This window comes from Nanorana parkeri, unplaced genomic scaffold (assembly GCF_000935625.1).
Source record: "Nanorana parkeri isolate BGI_ZX_2015 unplaced genomic scaffold, ASM93562v1 scaffold38, whole genome shotgun sequence".
Classification (NCBI taxonomy): domain Eukaryota; kingdom Metazoa; phylum Chordata; class Amphibia; order Anura; family Dicroglossidae; genus Nanorana; species Nanorana parkeri.
The window spans coordinates 1,153,384-1,173,867 of NW_017306306.1; the positions used below are offsets into that span (position 1 = coordinate 1,153,384).

Consider the following 20,484-nt stretch of genomic DNA (forward strand, 5'->3'; position numbering starts at 1 on the left):
GGGGGGGGGGGCAGCGGGCGTACCTTCCGTCCCCTTTCCAGCCAGAGTGTCCCAGGTTGTTAAGAGCTCTGGCCGGTGTCACGCTCGGCTCACTGGTGGAGAATGAGAGCATTGCACTGCAGATGCAGCAGACTTTTGTTGTCCCTCTAGAGCAGTGGTGGCGAACCTTGGCACTCCAGCTGTGCCAAAACTACAAATCCCAACATCCATCTGCCTCTCGGAGTTATGTCTGTCAGAGCCTTGCAATGCCTCATGGGACTTGTAGTTCCAAAACAGCTGGAGTGCCAAGGTTTGCCACCACTGCTCTAGAGGGAGATGTTGAACCAACCCTCACCCGATCAAAATAACTGAGGAGTGTGATGTAGCAGTGCCGGAGTGTTTGATTATACTTCAGCTGACACACACTTAATGTCAGTTATTCAAACCAAATTCCAAGATGACCTTGTTTTACAGTCCGACAACCAACATATTATTGTACAGAATGAAATTATGATTTGTCAGACATCAAGCTGGCTATGGATCTTATGTGTATTCTCCTTAGGAGACTCATTCACCTGCTGGACATCATAGCACAGGCACATTTGATATCTAACTAATTGTTACCTTCCAATACGTTATCATTCTTATTTGTTCATAGAAATAGCTCAATTATAACCAGAAGTATGGAAATTGTATGAAAGTTAAAGGAGAACTATGGGGTCAGTGTTTTTCCCCATAGTTCTCCTTAGGGTAACGGGAGGACACAAACTAGCGTCCTCCCATCACCCTAAGCTCAGTATACCGCGAGCTGTAGCTCGCGGTATAATGAGACGCCGCAGCCGAAGCAGATCCCGACATCGATGTCGAGATCCGCCCAGCTGCGTGAGTGACAGCTGGCTCTGCTGTACCCGCCCCCTCCCCGTCCGTTCCGCCAGTCAGTGCTGGCGGATCGGAGCGGGGAGGGGGGAATCCAGCCCCTCCCCCTGTCACGGCAGAGAGCCGTGACAGGATTGAGAGGTGAGCGAATGCCGGTATGTGTTCGCTCACCTCCCGATCTACTGAGCCGACCTGTGACAGTCTCATTGTCACAGGTCGGCTAGAACTATGAGGTGAGTGAAAAGCACTCACCTCATAGTTCTCCTTTAACTCTGGGCAGCTCGTGTGTATGCTAGTATAGGCCACTGACCTCAGTCCCAGGCAGATTTGTATTCCTCCAGACTATTTACGATAGGGATGTATGAAAGTCTCTGGCTTTTCAGCCTCTTAAGTGCAGTTTATAATATCCATTTACAACTGTGCTCATTACACAATGTACAGATCAGGAGCTAAACAGGATTCATGATTCTGCTAGAAGTTTTTTGATGAAGTGAGGGTTGCACTGTGAACAACGTGACTTCCCCATTATCCCCTTCAGTTTAGGTTCGTCAGACCTCATTATCATCACACCTAACACCATGCTTCCCTGTATCCCTAACACTCACACTTCCTATAACCCTAACACTTCCTGCAACCATAAAACTAAGCCTGTCTGTAACCCTAACACTCACTATAAGCCTAACACTAACCCTTGCTGTAACCCCAACAATCATTGTAAGCCTAATACTAATCCTTGCTGTAACTCCAACAATCATTGTAAGCCTAACACTAACCCTTGCTGTTACCCCAACACTCACTGTAAACCCAACACTAACCCTTGCTCTAACTCCAACAAACATTGTAAGCCTAACACTAATACTTCCTGTAACCCCAACAATCATTGTAAGCCTAACACTAACCCTTGCTGTAACCCCAACACTCACTGTAAACCCATACTAACCCTTGCTCTAACCCCCAACAATCATTGTAAGCCTAACACTAACCCTTGCTGTAACCCCAACACTCACTGTAAACCCATACTAACCCTTGCTCTAACCCCCAACAATCATTGTAAGCCTAACACTAACCCTTGCTGTGAGCCAAACAAACACTGTAAGCCTAACACTAAACCTTGCTCTAACCCCAACAATGATTGTAAGCCTAATGCTAACCCTTGCTGTCACACTCACTGTAAACCCAATAGTAACCCTTGCTGTAACCCTAACACTCCTTATATACCTTAACACTATCCCTTTCTATTCCTATAACATTTTCTGAAACACTAACCCTAACACTTCCTGTAACACTAAACCTCCATTTAACCTTAACACTAAAGTATCAATTTATAAAGCAGTGGTATAGCACTACTCTGGCAATACCACTGTTTTAAAAATGAAAAAAATATGAATGAGCCGTAACATTAAGGCCATGTGTGGAGTAACCTTTGTATTGTATAGCGGAGTGCAGATAGTGATATCTGCTCATTGTTATAAATGAGCCCCGCCCCCTAACACATTCTCTAATCCTAACATTAACATTCATGGGAACCTTAACACTAATTGCTACCTTAACCATCCCCCCAACCTTAACTCTAACCTTTCATAGTAGCTGTAATACTATCCTTTCCTTAAAGGGTTAATCCACCTTCCCAAATACATTTGGGGAACTGGACACTTACTCCTACCAATCTGTCCCCTCTTACCCTACAACACTCCATTACATTGTTACCTATGATGGAATGCTCCTTACCCTTCATGGCTGCTTTCCGTAAACTGTACACAACAGCGCAGCCCTCGGTATTTCAAATTCTGCTTGCAAATGGCGAGCGCTCAGCCAGCATGGACACCTGACCAAGATGACCAATTAGGGATTCACCGATACCAGTTCAGATACCAGTTGAGATACCAGTGCAGATACTTGGCATTTTCATGAGAACTACCAGTGTTGCAGAGGTTGCAGCTGGGACATGGCTCTGGCTCTCCATCACTGTCCTGAAATCATTAGACTGTATTGTTTTCAAAAAATTGTCACATGACAAACAAAAATGTATCAGTACTTGTATTTGGGCAAGTATCAGTACTTGTATCTGTGAGTACTTAGGCAAGTATCAGTACTTGGGAAAATGGTATCGGAACATCACTAATATATATTTATATAAAACAAATCATACATTAAAACAGATATGTACAAATCCCAGGAGCTCTGTGTGCTCCTTATAAATTACAGCGGCCTCCTAACTTTCTAATTTCTCTAGTCTAGTCTTGGAGCTGGAAAAGTATTTGTACTTGTACAGAGTATGGTACTTGGTATCTGAACATCCCTACGACCAATGAGAACATTTTTGCAGCACTGCCCAGTTTTTTTTTGCTAAACTTAAACCATCCCAACCTCAAACCTCTACAATATAGGAGTCCTAGTCCCAAAATAATAACTAGGAGAGCTAATTGCGCACCTTGAGATAACACAACAAGTGTACACAGGCAGGGCCAGATTTCCCACAAGACCGACCAAGGCCCGGCCTCGGGGCAGCAGGGTAGTTGTTTTCTACATTTAGCCCTGTTTTAGGGAAGCAGGGCTAAATGTACAGCAGGGAAGCGGGGATCTCTGTGATTTGGCAGAGATCACTTGTATGCAGCCTGTAGGTCTGCCATTCTCCATTGGGGGGGGGGGGGGGGGAGGGGCAGCAGAGAGAATAAATTGGGCCCTGTGCACAGGCCATATCTAAAATCCTGACAATTTTTTTGTACACTTATCACACAGATATAACAAAATGATTTCAGTAGTGTATTCATCAGACCCAATAGTAGCAAATAAAAGACGTTCACTGTAAGGATTTACATACAATTTACATAAACATTACCTCTTGTTTACATCATCACCTTTCCTATGCTAGGATTGCCTCTGCCAAAAGACATCCGTGTTGAAGTCTCAGTGCTGCAATCTGCTGCTTTGCCTGGAATCTCTAAATATAACTAATCAACACTTTAACTAGCTTCTGTGCAATGGCGGCACCAATTAACGGATTCTGAGTGCAGCCAACAGAAGAGCGAGCGGAGGTGATATGATTTGTGGTTTAATGAAGATGTCTGAACAAGCGCCTTTTACACGGAGGGGGTTGCCGCTCTTCTGCAAATTGGAACTGAGTTATGTTATTAGATACTTTGTGGAATTCTCAAATGTAACGCCTTGGAGAGTCAATGTATAGCGCTGGACCCCAGGATTTGTATTGTTACCCAAAAGTGCTACAGGGGTGTCTGTACATCTGGTTACCGGGTTGGAAGGCTAACACCAAACAATTTCCTTGGTTTGTACTATGATAGAAGAACCACACCACAAGGTAATAGTCCAGATACAATTTTATTGCAATGTAAGGTCTGGTAGAAATTCAAGTAAGGAAACCAATGCGTTACGGAGGACCAAAAAAACCTCCTTCATCAGGGCTTAAAGTGATATTAAAGCCAACAGGTTTTTAAGCCATTTCAAATGCTGATGAAATCACTTACAATGGATGCTGCTCCTTGATGTTTAAAAGTTTTAGTTTCCTGCAGAATCAGCTGGTCCCCTGAGCAATGGCCCTGATATCCTGTACTAGGGTGGTTCCTTTCCCTGGCAGGGTCCTATGGAGACACCCCTGTGTGTGCTAGTAAGCTGTGTGTCTCTCCACAATGACACAGGCAAAGCAAGGTGTATCTTTCCCCTTCTCCCTGTTTCTCTTCCCTTCTCCCCCTTCTCCATGCTAATAGAAATATTTTGCAGGACAATATTTGTTTGATCTGGAGTCATTATTGGAAAAAAGGTTGAAAGTTTAATACTTTAGCAGGGGCGTCCCGAGGCCAGGTGTCACCCGGAGCAGTTACAGGATGTCATCGCGCACGTGCGGAGATCTTATTGATATCTGCCGGCGGCCATCTTGGTGATGGATGCCAGCAGAGAGAGGAACGGACAGTCACCTGGCGGGATAAGGTATGCCGCCGGGTCCCCTCATCTCTCCCGAAACTATCGGGCGCTCAGTCCATGACTGAGTGCCCTACTTTTCAGAGGGGGGTCATTTTGGTATCACCCCTCCATTGGTCAAGCAAAACAAATGGCAAACGCACTCATCAATTTGTCACCAGCTTTACAGCAAAGTGCACATGGAAGGGCTTTATACAGTACAACAGCAAAAAGTTTCCCAGCACACTCACCAGCCAGCACGCAAAAAATCTTGTCTACCACTAAGGTTAAAAACAGAGGTTTGGATACACGTCTTCTGCAGAATATGTGAAAGCCGCACAGCCGCGCCAAGGCTCCTCCATATAGTGCGGTCCTAACTCCAACCTATGAGAGTCGCCATCTTGGAACACATGCAGCAAGAGATAAAATTGGGTGCAGGTTTGCCAGAAGGCAGCCCAACCTCCTTAAAGGCACAGGGACACTCAAGGGACCTGCACCCAATTTTATTTCTTGCTACATGTGTTTCAAGATGTAGACTCTCATAGGTTAGAGTTAGGACCGCACTATATAGATGAGCCTTGACGAGGCGGTGCGGCTTCCACATATTCAGGAGACGTGTATCTAAACCTCTGTTTTTAACCCAAGTGGTAGACAAGTTTTTTTGCATACTATCTGGTGAGTGTGCTGAGAAACATTTTGCTGTTGTACCCCTCCATTGGTGTCACCCGGGTGCAAGCCCCACCCCCCGCACCCCCCTTGGGATGCCACTGCTTTAAGAAAGAGAGACAATGTATATGGACTATGGATAGTGACATTGTAACCAGTGTAATGTCAGGTACAGAACTCCTCCGTGGCTGGCTTGGCAGCAACTAGAACCAGCTGCTGACGAGATCTGTCTCTTATTCTTTAGCCCTGGTGAGGGGGGTGTTTTTGGACCCACGAAACGTGTTGGCTTCAATACTTGATCTTCTGCCCGATCTTACATTGGAATAAAGTTGTATATGGACTTGCAGTGTGCTACTTCTATCTCATATCTTCTGTTGTCTAAAACTATTTGCGGCATTCCCAGTTTACACTACATGTAACTATATGTAATTATTCTCTTTTCACAGGTCCCCTAAATACAATGCTGTCATGTGGAATATGGAACGTGTTGTCGAAGGTCAGTTACGCATGTTACCTGGCACATCCAATCATAATAATCTTCTACTGTGGAATGCAGGAGACACTCTTCCACTACCAGGACATCAACATGGTGAGAGCTGCTGAGGCCCATCTCTGCGCTGGTAGAAATGCATTAGGGCCCCCGTTCACACCTCTGCATACTGGGAACACGCGTCGCTTTTGTGCACATTTGCTTGCGTTTCTCCCGCATTTGAAATGCGTCACTCATTTATTTTAGTCCTTCTATAATTTCTAAATCTGACATTATTTGTAGATCCACTTATAGTCATACTGGCAACGCTTTTTGGCATAATGGAGTATCAATTCCTAGTCCCCATTTGAATCAATAAGTAACCTAAAAATGTTTGGAGGAGGGCAGGGAGTTCCGTGGGCACTTCAGAGCAGTGATCAAGCTACGAATGTGACATCACATCGAGATCTCTGTCATTCTAGCTTTAGAAAGCAGTTGCAAAAAGAATCTGCTCATTATTTGCTTCTCAAATTAGTGGCTAGGAACTAGGGATGCACTGATAACGGTTTTTCGGCATCAAGTACGAATGCCGATATTTCTTTTTTTTAACTCGCCGATGCCGGAAGTCCTATTAAGGAAGCCAGGTGGCATGTAATGACTCGCCACCCAGCTTCCTGATTAGCCTGATTAGATTGGGTGGTACAGAGGAAAATGTGGTCCATTCAGGCTTTCCTGAACCTGGGTGGGCTGATTTCTCCTGTCCCCATTATACCTAAGAAAGGCCAGATTAAAGAGACCCTGTCACCTACATACAAAATTGCAGGTAAATGCACATAAATATTGAGTATACTTAAAGCTTTCCTGCGGCATATTTCCTTTCCATAAATTATTTTTTATTGACTTGGAATGTGCCTCTGAACTAAATTTGAGTCAGTTCCCTTAAGGCGGCCTCCTCCCCCTTCCTTCCAGCATGCCATAGCCTTCTTCTCTCCTGGGAATGTCTAATTGCAGTCTGCGCTGACCCAGCTCCTCTGCCCCTCAGCTCCCATCCCTAGATAACTTTTTATGTAGCAGCAGAAGGAGGAGTAAAGGGGAATACTATAGAGTGAGTGAAGGCTCTGAGTCTGCGGGAACTGCTGACATCACATCCAAGATGGCGGTGCTCAACAGCAGTCTTAAAGGAGAAATATGAGGTGAGTGACTTTCACTCATCCTCATAGTTAAAAGCCCACGTGTGACAATGAAACTGTCACACGTCGGCTCAATAGATCGGGAAGTGAGCAAACACATACCGTCGCTCGCTCACTTCTCGATCCTTCTCGACTGTCACTCATGGCTCCCTGTAGGGATTCCCCCCTCCCCACTTAGATCTTCCAGCGCTGACTGGCAGAACGGACAGGGGAGGGGGCGGGTACAGCTGGCTCTGCAGAGCCAGCTGCCATATCACGCAGCTGTGTGGATCTTGACGGTAATGTTGGGATCCGTCCCAGCTGCCGCGGTCCCAGTATACCGTGAGCTGTAGCTCCCGATATACTGAGCTTTGGGTCACGGGAGGAATTTAGTATATGCCCTCCCGTGACCCTTAGGAGAACTATGGGGAAAAACACTTACCCCATAGTTCTCTTTTAAGGCTTTGGGTGTCTACACAAAGGAGCTTTTTAAAGGTAAATAAATAACATGGATAAAATACATGAAATGGACATATGATCTTATGGGAAGGTTTTTGTTGAAGTGAATGGTCTGGTCAAGCTTCCATTGTTATTTCTATGGATAATCTGGTAAGTAGAAGACCTTCTCCAAATGAATCTACTGACTTCATAGATGACACTTGGAAGATCTTCCTACAGGGGAGTAAGCTTTCAAGATCTGGTGAGAGATTAAAACATTTCACTACCAATTACAGATGAACTTTCAGAACTTTGCTAGTCTGCATGAACATCTCCATGATAATCAGCAATAGTATCATTTTTTAGCAAAGGTCCTTAAAGTGACATTAAACCCTCAGATTTTTTAACATAAAACAATACTGTAATGTGCGCCTTACTGTAATCCATGGTAGTTTCCCTTCTCTTTGCTGCTCTTCCTTTTAAATCTGTATCTGTTCTCATGCTCTGCAAAACTTCTGTTTTGCAGCAGACTGCCTTGTGTCAGGAATGGATATACGGTGTCTCTGTATTAGTTTCTATAGGCTTGTAACCTGAGCCAGCACTACAGGAAGAGGCCCTGAGCTGCAAAGGGAAGTTCTCCCCCAGCATGATAAGACATGAGCATTTAAAAGGAAGAGCAGCAAAGAGAATGGAAACAACCATGGATTACAGTAAGGCACACATTACAGTATTGGTTTATGTTAAAAAATCTGAGGGTTTAATGTCACTTTAAGAGCTAGGTAGTGACTTTGCCTAGGCCTGGGCCAATTCTGAGCAGGCATCTCAGTCCAGGAAATAGGTAGGGGAAAAAGCAGATAAAGGCATTGTCAGGGAATATTGTGATCTCTGTGAGAGGTAATGAATACCTGGAAGTGTTACACTTACCAAATACTAAGGGGTATATGTAGCTCGGCAAACGTCTAAGTTTGATTCACAGGGCGATGTGGCCACTAGATGGAGCTGAGGAGCATGGGAAATTCCTCCATCTAGTGGCCATAATGTGCTCTGATTCTAAAACTTAGGGGTTTACAGAGCTATTCACTCTGCATTCGCTTCATAAATCCACCCCTTAGTGTGCATGTACTTACCACAAAAACATATATCTATTGCTAAGTCCATCATAGATCATGATAGTTACGTTACACAACTACACAGCCTGTCCAAAAACAAGTCACACTCTACTATTTGGTTGGACCGCCTTTAGCTTTGATTACGGCACGCATTCGGTGTGGCATCATTTCGATAAGTGTATGCAATTTCACAACATTTATTTCCATCCTGAGTTGCAATAATACTTATAGTGATGATGGGAGAGTCAGACCACTGTGTAAAGTCTCCAGCAAATCCCAAAGACTTTCAATGGGGTTAAGGTCTGGACTCTGTGGTGGCCAATCCATGTGTGATAATGATGTCTCATGCTCCCTAAACCTCTCTTCCACAATCTGAGCACGATAAATCCTGGCATTGTCATCTTGGAATATGCCCAATGTGCCATCAGGAAAGAAACAATCCATTGATGGAAAAACCTGATCATTCAGTATATTCAGGTAGCCATCTGACCTCATTTTTGGGCACACAGCATTGTTGAACCTAGACCTATTATCCAATGGAAGGCTCTGACCTATTTGCTTAGCTATATCCAGGCGGGTACTTTTTTTTGGCCAGGCAGTGTACTTTACAACACTCATCGCTTCTACTTTCCTGACAGTGTTTTTCTTCCACCAGTTCTACCTGTTCATTGGACACTCCATGTTGACGATCGCCATTGGACTGGCTCTCACAGTACTGCTTGAAAGACCATTTCAAAGATTGCTCTGTACTTAGCACTGATTCTATCTTACTATAAGGAACACTTTAACGACTCAGCTCTGACTATATGGAATTCAAGTAAAGTGTGCTCAAAAATAACCTGAAATGCAGTACACGGAGGGAGGATGATACATTTGTACGGTCTTATTAACCCCCTGAGGATTCCAGGAGGCCATGCACTGAAGACGTTATGTGGAATATTCCAGCTTCAGCTCTCGATTACAGAAGACTGCTTTCTGTGTATAAGATCTTTGTATGTTAAAGCGACCCTATTGCTGGACTTGAAAAAGCCATAAACACCTTTTGGAAGCCACTAATGATCCCTTGTCAATCTTTCTTCTTGCAGTTGTGTGATTCCAGCAGGTTGAGGGCTGGAGACACATCACTCCCAGGGAAGAAGCTTGGAGATTAGAGACCCCAGCTCTCCGGGGCTTTCCAGAAACGTGGGCCTTACTAAGTAGTGTGGCTCTAAATGTGCCATTTTTGTTACTTGTTCTTGTAAATCTTATTACCTATATATTTTATATCTTGCATTGTATATATTTTTGCCTACTTGTGTTCTTCTCCTTCAAAGTAACTAAACGTAGATGGACTTTAGAAGCAATTGTTAGCTATGTTTAACAGGACATCTGCAGACCTCACTGTACATGGTAGTGTCAATGACAAAGCCTGATCTGGATGTTAAAAATAGGCAAGCGGAATACACATTAATGGGAACTCCACTAGGGAAGTCACAAATGGAAAAAGATTTGGGGGTCATAGTAGACCACATATTGAATAATAGCTTGCAATGCCAGGCCGCGCTAAACAAAGCGAGCAGAGTACTGTCTTGTATTAAAAAGGGAATGTATTGTAGAGACAAGGCTATCATTATGCCACTTTATAGATCACTGGTTCGGCCTCATCTGGAGTACGCAGTCCAGTTTTGGTCACCAATCCACAGAAAGGATGTCCTTGAACTGGAAAGAGTCCAGAGGAGGGCAACCAAACTAATTAAGGGGATGCAGGACCAGAGCTATGAGACAAGGTTACTAAATCTAAACATGTTCATGTTGGAAGTAAGGAGATTAAGGGGGAATATGATTTTCTTGTACAAGATGTTCAATGGAAATAGCAACATCAGCAATAAACTCTTTACGGTAACCTCCATAACAAAAACTAGAGTCTACCACCTAAAACTGGTGAAGAAAAAAATGTAAGCACAAGGGGCGTAGGGGCTTTTTCTCAGTAAGAGCGGTCAGGGTATGGAACTCGCTGCCACAAGCAGTGATTTCAGCTAAGAGTATTGACCGCAACATACAGGGGTACAGGTACACTCAAGAAGAAGATGACTCATACACATGCATACATGCTATAGGTTGGACTTGATGGACCCGTGTCTTTATTCAACCTCAAATACTATGTAACTATATACTATGTAACTATGACATTAAAAATAATTGCTGTCTCCAATGGCCGTTCACATATTTCTCAACTCACTTTAAAGTGAAGGAAAAAGTATGTCAGCAAGTGTATAATTTTTTAAAAGTCTAAAAAGAAAAAATATTGTATTATCAAACACTAAGGGGCCTATTTATAAATAATTTACAGAGCCATTTGTACTTCGAATCTCTTTGAATGCTCATTTTGTGAGAATAGATGCCCAAAACGAACGTTCTTAGCAATGTAAATGTCATTATGTAATACTGCATTATGGCCACTTGATGGAGCCGAGGAGCATAGGAGATAAATACCTCTTTCCTATGTCTGTGAAGGTTCTCATTCATCCAGGTCACATGGTATAGCTGTAAAAAATAAGTCAAGGCAACTGGAAACTCCAATTATGCAAATGCAAGTCATTCTGAATTGCGATAGCTGGTTGGATGACCAGTGAAACGTACAGATATACCTCTTTCCTATGCTTCCCTGCTCCATCTAGGGGCCCTAATGCAGTATTTGACATATAGTACATTTGAATTGGAAAGAAAATGTACTAAGAATGTTCATTTTTGGCTCCATAGAACGAACATGCATGGAGCTTTACAGGGTGAATTGTTTATAAATTTGTTTATAAATACACCCCTAAGATTGCTTCTTAGTGGATCAGCAGTGTGTAAATAACTCTCAAAAGTCCTAGTCATTTACGTTCCTGGAGAATAATAACTGCACTGCATCTGATGTGAAGCAATTTGGGGAGAATTGATACAAATTTTGCAGAGACATTCGTCCTACAAAACTTCCATTTATATTTGTTTAGTCTGAATTGGGCAAAATTTAATGTTGTTGGTATACTGCATGTTCTTTCTGGTGTAGAAGACCTGGGGCATGCGCCCTAGGTGCCAAGGTCTAGCCATGCCCCTGTTGCTACCGTTTACCCATAAAACATGGAAAAGCCAATCAGATGTCCTGTGTCCTCATGAGCATTGATTCCTGTTGCTGAGAATGTTTTTAATTTACTAGAATGGACTATCAGGAAAATAACACATTTTGGCCACTAGATGGAGGTGAGGAGAAGAGGAAATACGTATTTATTTATATGATCCTTGGCTCCATCTAGGCCATGATGCAGTATTTTCCTGATTCATTCTAAACTTATAAATGTTACATGTGACCTGGAAAGAATATAAACATTTGTTTTTGCCCCATCATTTGCACAGATCGAATTTACAGTTACACAAGATGAATAGTTGTCTGAATTTTATTTTATAAATATACCCCTTACTGTTGCAACATTGTTTCTTTTTGGACGTTTAACAATAATACACTGGCAAGTGAAGATCTCTGTCATTTCCTTTTTTTCCCTTACTGGACCAAAAGTCATTCAGATAAGCTGAACAGGGGGTGTTGGTGGTGCACGTCAAAAAGTTCATCAACATCATTCCTACAGTCTGGACTTCACTTTTATCGGTCACCATAGAGGGTGGTAAGTGCTAATGGGTAATGTGAATCCGTATACCCCTAGACAAGGTGAAGATGGATGGTTCCTTTATTCTCTGTAGCCCCTGCTTCATGTGATATCCTTATTTCTGATTTTTTTCCTTCCATCTTGGGATGGAGTCAGTGGCGTCACAAGGTGCGGGTGACACCAGTGGAGGGGGACGTGTATCTAAACCTCTGTTTTTAACCTTAGTGGTGGGACAAGTTTTTTTGCAGGCTGACTGGTGAGTGTGCCAGGAAACCTTTTGCTGTTGTACTGTATAAAGCCCTTCCATGTGCACCTTGCTGTAAAGCTGGTGACAAATTGATGAGTGCGTTTGCGATTTGTTTTGCTTGAACATAGGAGGTGTGACACCAAAATGACTTGCAGCCATGGACCGAGAGCCCGACAGTGTGAGGAGAAAGGAGTGGACCTAGCAGCATAACTCATCCGCAGTGTCGTTATCGCGCACGCGCATGGTGACGTTATGCGCGATGATGTCACGGCGGAGTGTCCCCCGGTCTCCTCTCTGGGTGACACCTGGCCTCGGAACGCCCCTGGATGGAGTAATGTGGTTTTAATGTATTGCTTGATGTGATGCAAACTCGATTTCTTAAGACTGCATCTCCCATGATACCTTGCTTCCAGCTAGCAATGATAATGTTACTTTGTTCAGACGTTGAGTTGTAGTTCAGACGGCAGGCTCTGTGAAAAGTGCCTACTCACACGGCTGAGTGAAATTGTGTCAGTGCATTGAGGGAGTCCGTCCTATGGCCATCTTCAGTTTACAAACTTCGAGATGGATATTAGTATTAGGGGTGGGATAGAACTGATGGAAATTCAATATAGAAATACAGATTTATTTAACATTTTTGACCATAGATACCCTTTAAATATATGTTTACGTATGCCGGAAATTCATCTTTCAATAAACAAGAATCAAGTGAAAAGGTATCGAAAAGTAAAACATTTAAAAAAAATGATAAAATGTGTGCAGTCATTTCACTCTCATTATCAGCGTATGGTCTGTAGACCTCCCAAATGTTATCTCCCCGTCTCTCGGGAACTCCGTATGTCAGGATTACTTATATAATAAAATCTCCAATATTAGTCTGACCTTTTACGTTCTCTTTTTAATACTAATAACTGCGAGGTATTGTAGCCGTGTCTGCAATCCGGCGCTAAAACCTTCTCAAACATCCTTGGAATTCTATTAAACTCAATATTGGAGACATTATAACCTTTCTGTGTCAACAGAAGGTCTCTCCTTATCATTCCAGGTGTAATATCGGCTCCAGGATGATTCCGCACATATTTTTAAACCCGTTTACGTCGCAGTGGAACGCTCCCTGCTTATTTCCTTGTCGATACTTCACGTCGATCGCTGCACGCTTGATAAATGGCCTACGGAGAGATGATTGTGCCAACTGTGCTGTGTAAATCGATAATAATAAAAATAATGACAACGATCTATAGGTGATCGTTTGTAAAAAGACAACCGAAGGGGGAAAAAATGGAGGTTTTGTAGATTGCTGTCTTGCTTTTATTTAATATTACAGGTATTTATATAGCGCCAACTATTTCCACAGAGCTTTACATAGTGCACATTCTCATCAGTCCCTGCTCTCAAGGAGCTTACAATCTAAGGTCCCCATCTCACACATACAGGACCCAATTAACCTTCCAACATGTCTTGCAATGGGATGGAGGGAACAACTCAAAATGGGCACAGCAGGACAGCAGGTGTGTAGATCCGGGAACTTAGTGCAGGGGTGGTGTGAACCCCTCATAATGGGCACAGCAGGTGTGCAGACTCAGGAACTGAGCACAGAGATGTTGGGATCCCCTCATAATGGGCAAAGCAGGTGGGCAGACCGGGGGGTTCAGCACAGGAATGGTGGGAGCTCCTCATAATGGGCACAGCAGGTGTACAGACCTGGGAACTCAGCACCAGGATGATGGGAACATCGGCGTCACAACGGGGGTGCGGCCTGCACCTGGGTAATACCAATGGAGGGGTGACACCAAAATGACACTCATTTTGGTTTTACCCCCTCTGAAAAGTCAAGCACTCGGTCATGGACCAAGAGCCCGACAGTGTCATGAGAGAGGAGGGGACCCAGCGGCATACCTCATCCCGCCGGGTGAACGTCCCCTCTTCTCTCTGCCGCCGTCTATCACCAAGATGGCTGCCGGGCAGGCGTCAATAAGATGGCCGAGTATGCGCAATGACGTCATCGTGCACGCACATGGTGACGTCATGCGCATGCATGATGACGTCACGCCGGGGTGTCACCCGGTCTCCACTCTGGGTGACACCCGGCCTCTTGACGCCCCTAGGTGGGAACCCCTCATAATGGGCACAGCGGGTGTAAAGACCTGGGAACTCAGCGGAAGGATGGTAAGAACCCCCCATAATGAGCACAGCAGGGGTGCAGACCTGGGAACTCAGTGCAGAGGTCTCACTATTAGAGTCCTCAAGAACTAGAAGAAAATGTCAAGCTGTTTAGCATCACCACCTCTTCCAAAACTTGAATTATCAGTTTTTGTGGACTGACCCTTTAAAACAACCTCACAATAATAACTGAGATTATGTTCCTCTAAATCAACGGCGGGTCCATGGCTGGAGTGGCAGGGTAAGGGAAAGGTTTAGCATCACATTTCAGAATGTACATTTTCCTAGGATGTAATAATAATTGAGGTATTGCTCTCTTCTGCTGTTCTCCATACGGCAGTCCTGATTTATTAAAGTGACGGAGGGGAGGCGTTTTTTATGAGTTTAAGCGCAGTGATTACAACTTTAGCTGGCAGCTGCTGCAGAAAGCGACGAATGAATCCCAAACTCTCACAGATTACATTTCGGAATGGAGGACGGGTGCTAAGCAATCGTTCGCATTGAATGCAAACTCAGATGTTTCCTATAACTGTTGCTGCTGGTGTGCAGCGGGTCCATTTGCCTTCTATTTGACTTCTTTCCCTGATGTATCCATTTAAATTCATTGTAATGTATAAGTTAAAGCAACCATGGTGGAACTTGCAATAAGTGCGGTTATATATGAGCTGAGCTGAATTAGTGGACATTTACAGTCATGCATATATGTATTTGTTTAAGTGAACCTATATTTGGCAAAATAGGGGGGCGCATTGAGGAAAGTGGCTTTGGGGCAGAAGGTAGAGTGAATCCGGCCCTGCCCAGACGCCGATAAAAACCTGACAGGGGGTTCCAACCCCCCCACAATCTTTCCAAAACTCACAGAAAAAATTGGGTTTTGTATCTTGAATTGAATTCTCCTCTCATTCCTATAGCCTAACACCCACATAATGGGGCTGCTGCCATATTTAGAGATCTGTATATTTCCTCATTACCCAAATCAGAGTCAGTGTCTGTGATAATAATTACAGGATAATTATAATGACTCTAATGAATACTGAGCATTTGTGCATACGAATTAGTCATGGAACAGTAGCGTTCAATTAACAGCGACATCTACGATAAAAACACTCAAGTCAAGTGGAGAACTTCATCCCTTTTCACGTAGCTGGTTATGTGGAACATATTTTATACCGGAAAGTATCCTAGCCCCGGTATGTGTCATCATGGGGTCAGTGCTCTCAAATGTAATTTTACTGGTTTGACTAAACGTACATTGTACGTTGGTCCTTCTGGTTCCTGCCTTCTGCCCACTATTACTCTCTGTGCCTCTTGTTCAAGGTATATAAATCGAATGCGAAGTCTGAAATAAACCGTAATCCTTATTCTATGTGAACCCACCACAAATCCAAGAAATTCAAACCAAGCATTTGATGGAAAATGTTCCCCTCAGTAAAAAAACAGGATTGGTAAATCCACGGGGATCTGCTGAATAGGCAAATCATAACTCCTGTATGGGTCAAAGTTGGCCATCTCCTTTCTCAAGGTTCACCATCCACAACTTTGCCCTGAGCTCCTCCCCCGAGCTAAATCATTGAAACTGTCACACGTCGGCTATGGTGATCGGGAAGTGAGCAAACACATACCGTTGCTATGGGGCCCTGTGATTTCTAGTTACGCCCCTTGTTAGAACAGAGAGGAAACTGCAAGGAGAAAGACTGTTGGCACGACATCAATGCTGAATAATAATAATAATCAAGGTTTGTCTCCTAGTGTGTCTGCAGTTCCTTCTCTCTCTCGCTGCCATCCTCTCAGTAAAACACTAGTACCAGTCACACTGTGAGGTCTGTATATAAAACATTTGCAGAGCCATTGGCGCTGCAAATTTCTGTGAATGTTTCTTCTGTGCAAAAGGATGTATAAAGCATTCTTATATATTTCCTTTGTAAGTCAAATGTATTTTCAAAGGTCATCTTGTAATACCGCAATATGGCCATTAGATGGAGCTGAAGAGAAAACAAATTCTTTTTTTCCTATAATCCTCAGCACCATTTGGTGGCCATAATGTGGCATTACAAGATGGCATTCGAAATGTAACTTATAAAGAAAATATATACAAGAACGTTAATTTTGTGCACCCATTTGCACAAAACGAACATTCATAGAGATTTCACAGGGTCAATGGCTCTGCACATTTTTATATAGAGACCTCATAGTAAAGTCTCTGGATTCCACTAGCACCTTTTCCCTTAAGGCCCTCTTCACACGGGAGTTCCATCAGTCTGTTTTTGACCCATGACTAGATCGCAAATGGACTCCAATGTATTCCTGTGGGCCAACGTATGGAAGCAGATGTGCATTCTTTAACATCGAGGTCCATTCAGATTAAAGGGGCAGAATGCCAAAGGTTTGCATCCAGGTCTGCTTTTGATGAACAGATTTGGTGGAAAAAGGCGGGTGCACATCTATTTACATACGGCTGCCCATAGGGATCACATTGCTCTATTTTTGTTCCATCACAAGATGAAGGAAAAAAACTTAGACTGGGTTCACACCTGGGCGTTACTATAGGCACGTTTTCAGCTCGTTTTTTAGTTCAGTGAAACGCGCGTTCGACGCTCGTTTTTATACCTCCCTGGCGGTATGATTATTTTTTTTATTTTTCCTTTTTTTCTCTATCTTTTTTTTCGGGTTTTCTTTGTAACTTTCAAGCTTCCCGCCGGTTCCGCCCCCCTGCGACGCGGATGCTCGCAAGGGACGGAAGACGGCAGCGGCCGGAAGACACAGCGGGGATCGCGGACAAGGTAAGACCTACGCTGTATTCCCGAGTGTAGCCACACCCGGGAATACCAATGGATACGTGCGGAAATACGCCCCAAAAGAAGCTCCTGTACTATTTCAGGCGTAGGGCGTTTTTCAGCGTGTTGAAACGCGCTGAAATACGCCCAGGTGGGAACCTTGCCCATAGGAAATGATGGGATTTCACTGCTGGAGCGTTTTTCAGCGCTGAAAAACGCCCAGGTGTGAACCCAGCCTCAATGAACATGGATTACACATATCTGATGCAACTCAACAAGGGGTCAGCCTATGGATCCCCTGCTGGGACAAAATAGAGGGCCATGTGTTAAAGAAGCCTGAAATGTCTCTAAACCCAAGATTAAAAATGTAACATAATGCAGCTCACCAGTCCTTAGATCTGGTGGCTGCATTAGTTTTTTCTTTTTTCAGCCTTTTTGTTATCTTTATTTTCACCTAGTGATCCTGCAAATAACACATATCTTGTCCTAGGGTGACAACGCTCACTCACTGTACTTTATTTATGGAGGAGCAGCGTTGTCACCATAGGATAGGACAACAGAACACGTCCTCCTCTCCTTTCCTCTTCTCCATAACAAGAAGGGGCCTTTTTCTATTTCTGGTCATTTGGGACTCGCCTCTTCTTTTCTCTATAACAAGAAGGGACCTTTTTACTTTTTTTATTTTTGGTCAATTGGGACTCTACAGTAAAAAGTGGGATAAGAAATAAAAGCACTCTATAATCCTGAGAAGCACATGTTCTGTATCTATTAGTATACATGCCCATAAACAAGATTGCAGAGCGGGGAAAGAATCAGCGGAGGGAAGGGTAACTAACATTATTCGACACAAAGGTCACCATGATACCTTACATATAAATATACTGTATAAGTGATATATATTGACCACTTGATACCAGAAGATGGCGACCCTTTGCAAGTTCTAGTCTTTCTGTAGGCTCTCGCTTTAAGCTATTTTGCTAAAAACTTACATATGGCTCTCAAAATAAACCCACCGATCGAAGATCATCTGGATTAATCAGTCTGCAAAGGCTGCCACAAAGCATTTAGGCATTGCTGGGCCTTCTTGCTGGAAAACAGCGTGTTATCTAGGCACCTTGTATTTCATTAAAGAGCTTCATTTTACTACATTTAACTGAATACTGAATATATAAAAGGGCTACAAGTCACAAAAGTGCGGCGAGAGTTTATAAAACGTGCCTGCAGCAATTAGCGTATCTACTACCAAGGCTCCGAGGTAATGTCACCGCATTTCTCAAGACGGCGTTTAAGACAGCGAGTAGAAAACATACATTATTACTGGTATTTGATCTTCCCGGGGGGCCGGCAGTTTGCTATTACCATGACTATTAAATAGTAATAATGTCTGTGACTCACGGATTTCACTCTCCATGCTTCTAATCTACCCGATTAACAACCTAAGGAGGGAGAAAACAGAGCGAACTGAAGGGAATATACTACACTTGTTGGAGCAAAGAAGAGAACAGCCAGGAGCTGGCACCATCATAAACAATATGGGTACAGAGAATGAATGGCTCCCCGCAGTCACATAACCAAGGCAGCCATGAACAGTGGGGGAGGAAGGGCCAGATAATAAAAAAGAAAAGAAAAAGGAACAGGCTAAAGCAACCAGAAACCATGGCATATTTAGAGTACCCCAAAGGGGCTGAACAATAGAGTATGACCATGGTAAATACAATACTGCCTCAGAAAAATTTGCAAATATGGGTCTAATAACGTGACCACCTTTGATCAATAGTGAGGAGATTTGTGACCCATACCGAAACCATTGTTGTCCCATAGTAAGGCCATTACTGTCAGGAAGCAGGGGGTGTTACCTCTACTCTGGGACCACGGGCACGGCGCAGGGCACGGGTTCCCCTTCAGCTCGGTAGAACACCTGGTGCCCAGAGGTGCGGGTGCGCATGCGCGAGTCACGCGGCGTGGGCACATGCACAGTACGCAGGCTGCGTGAGCATCCCCGGGAGCATCGTGTTCCTGCATCATCTGGCTATCAGGTGTGGGCCTTGCTGGGGGAGGTTCCCAGTACACACCTTCCATCTTCCTCGCCTGCCATTGGTTCCCGGGGAGGGATGCCTCCTGGTTGCCTCGGTGACCAGGGGGTGGTCCTACCTCCCCTGGCTATAAAAACCTGGCCTGAGCTCTGGCTTATTGCTGAGTTACTCCACCTTATGGTGAACACCTAGCCTCCCTGCTGATCCTCCTATTGCCTGTTGCCCCTTTGTATCCTTCCCGATTACCGACCCTTGGACTGTCTTCCGCCTTTGAACCTTTGCTGCCTTCCTCGACCCGGATTGGACATTGACTACCCCTCTTGGATTATCCCTAAACTTGTACCGCGTTTCTGGACTGTCAGCGGGTTCCTCATCTCACTACTAGCTCCCTGGGACGTCTGACAATTACTGACCCATAGTGAAGCCATCATTGTCCCATAGTGAGGCCATCACTGACTAATAGCAAGGCCATTACTGACCCATAGTGAAGCCATCATTGTCCCATAGTGAGGCCATCACTGACTAATAGCGAGGCTATTACTGACCCATAATGAAGCCATCATTGTCCCATAGTGAGGCCATCACTGACTAATAGCGAGGCCATTACTGGCCAATAGTGTGACCATCACTGACTTATACTGGGGCCAGTACTGACCCACATTGAGGCCATCACTGACCTATAGTGAGGTAATCACTGACTAATAGCGAGGCCATTACTGGCCAATAGTGTGACCATCACTGACTTATACTGGGGCCAGTACTGACCCACATTGAGGCCATCACTGACTAATAGCGAGGTCATTACTGGCCAATAGTGTGACTATCACTGACTTATAGTGGGGCCAGTACTGACCTAAATTGAGGCCATCACTGACCTATAGTGAGGTCATCACTGATTCATAGTAAGGCCATCATTGACTAATAGTGAGGTTATTACCGACCCATACCGTAGCCATCATTGTACCATAGTTAGGCCATTACTGACCCACAGTGAGGCCATCACTGACCTATAGTGAGGTCATCACTGAC

General features: G+C 44.1%; 1 protein-coding gene across 1 annotated transcript in view; it reads left to right on the forward strand.

Moving 5' to 3' along the window:
• The window catches only part of LOC108798499 (nose resistant to fluoxetine protein 6-like), a 52,777-nt gene extending 43,405 nt beyond the window's left edge, over positions 1-9,372 (forward strand). Inside the window, exons 15-16 of the mRNA XM_018570265.1 lie at positions 5,880-6,022; positions 9,274-9,372. Of these exons, the coding sequence (XP_018425767.1) occupies positions 5,880-6,022; positions 9,274-9,372 (242 nt within the window). The remainder of the gene's footprint in view (positions 1-5,879; positions 6,023-9,273) is intronic.
• Positions 9,373-20,484: the final 11,112 nt, after the last annotated feature.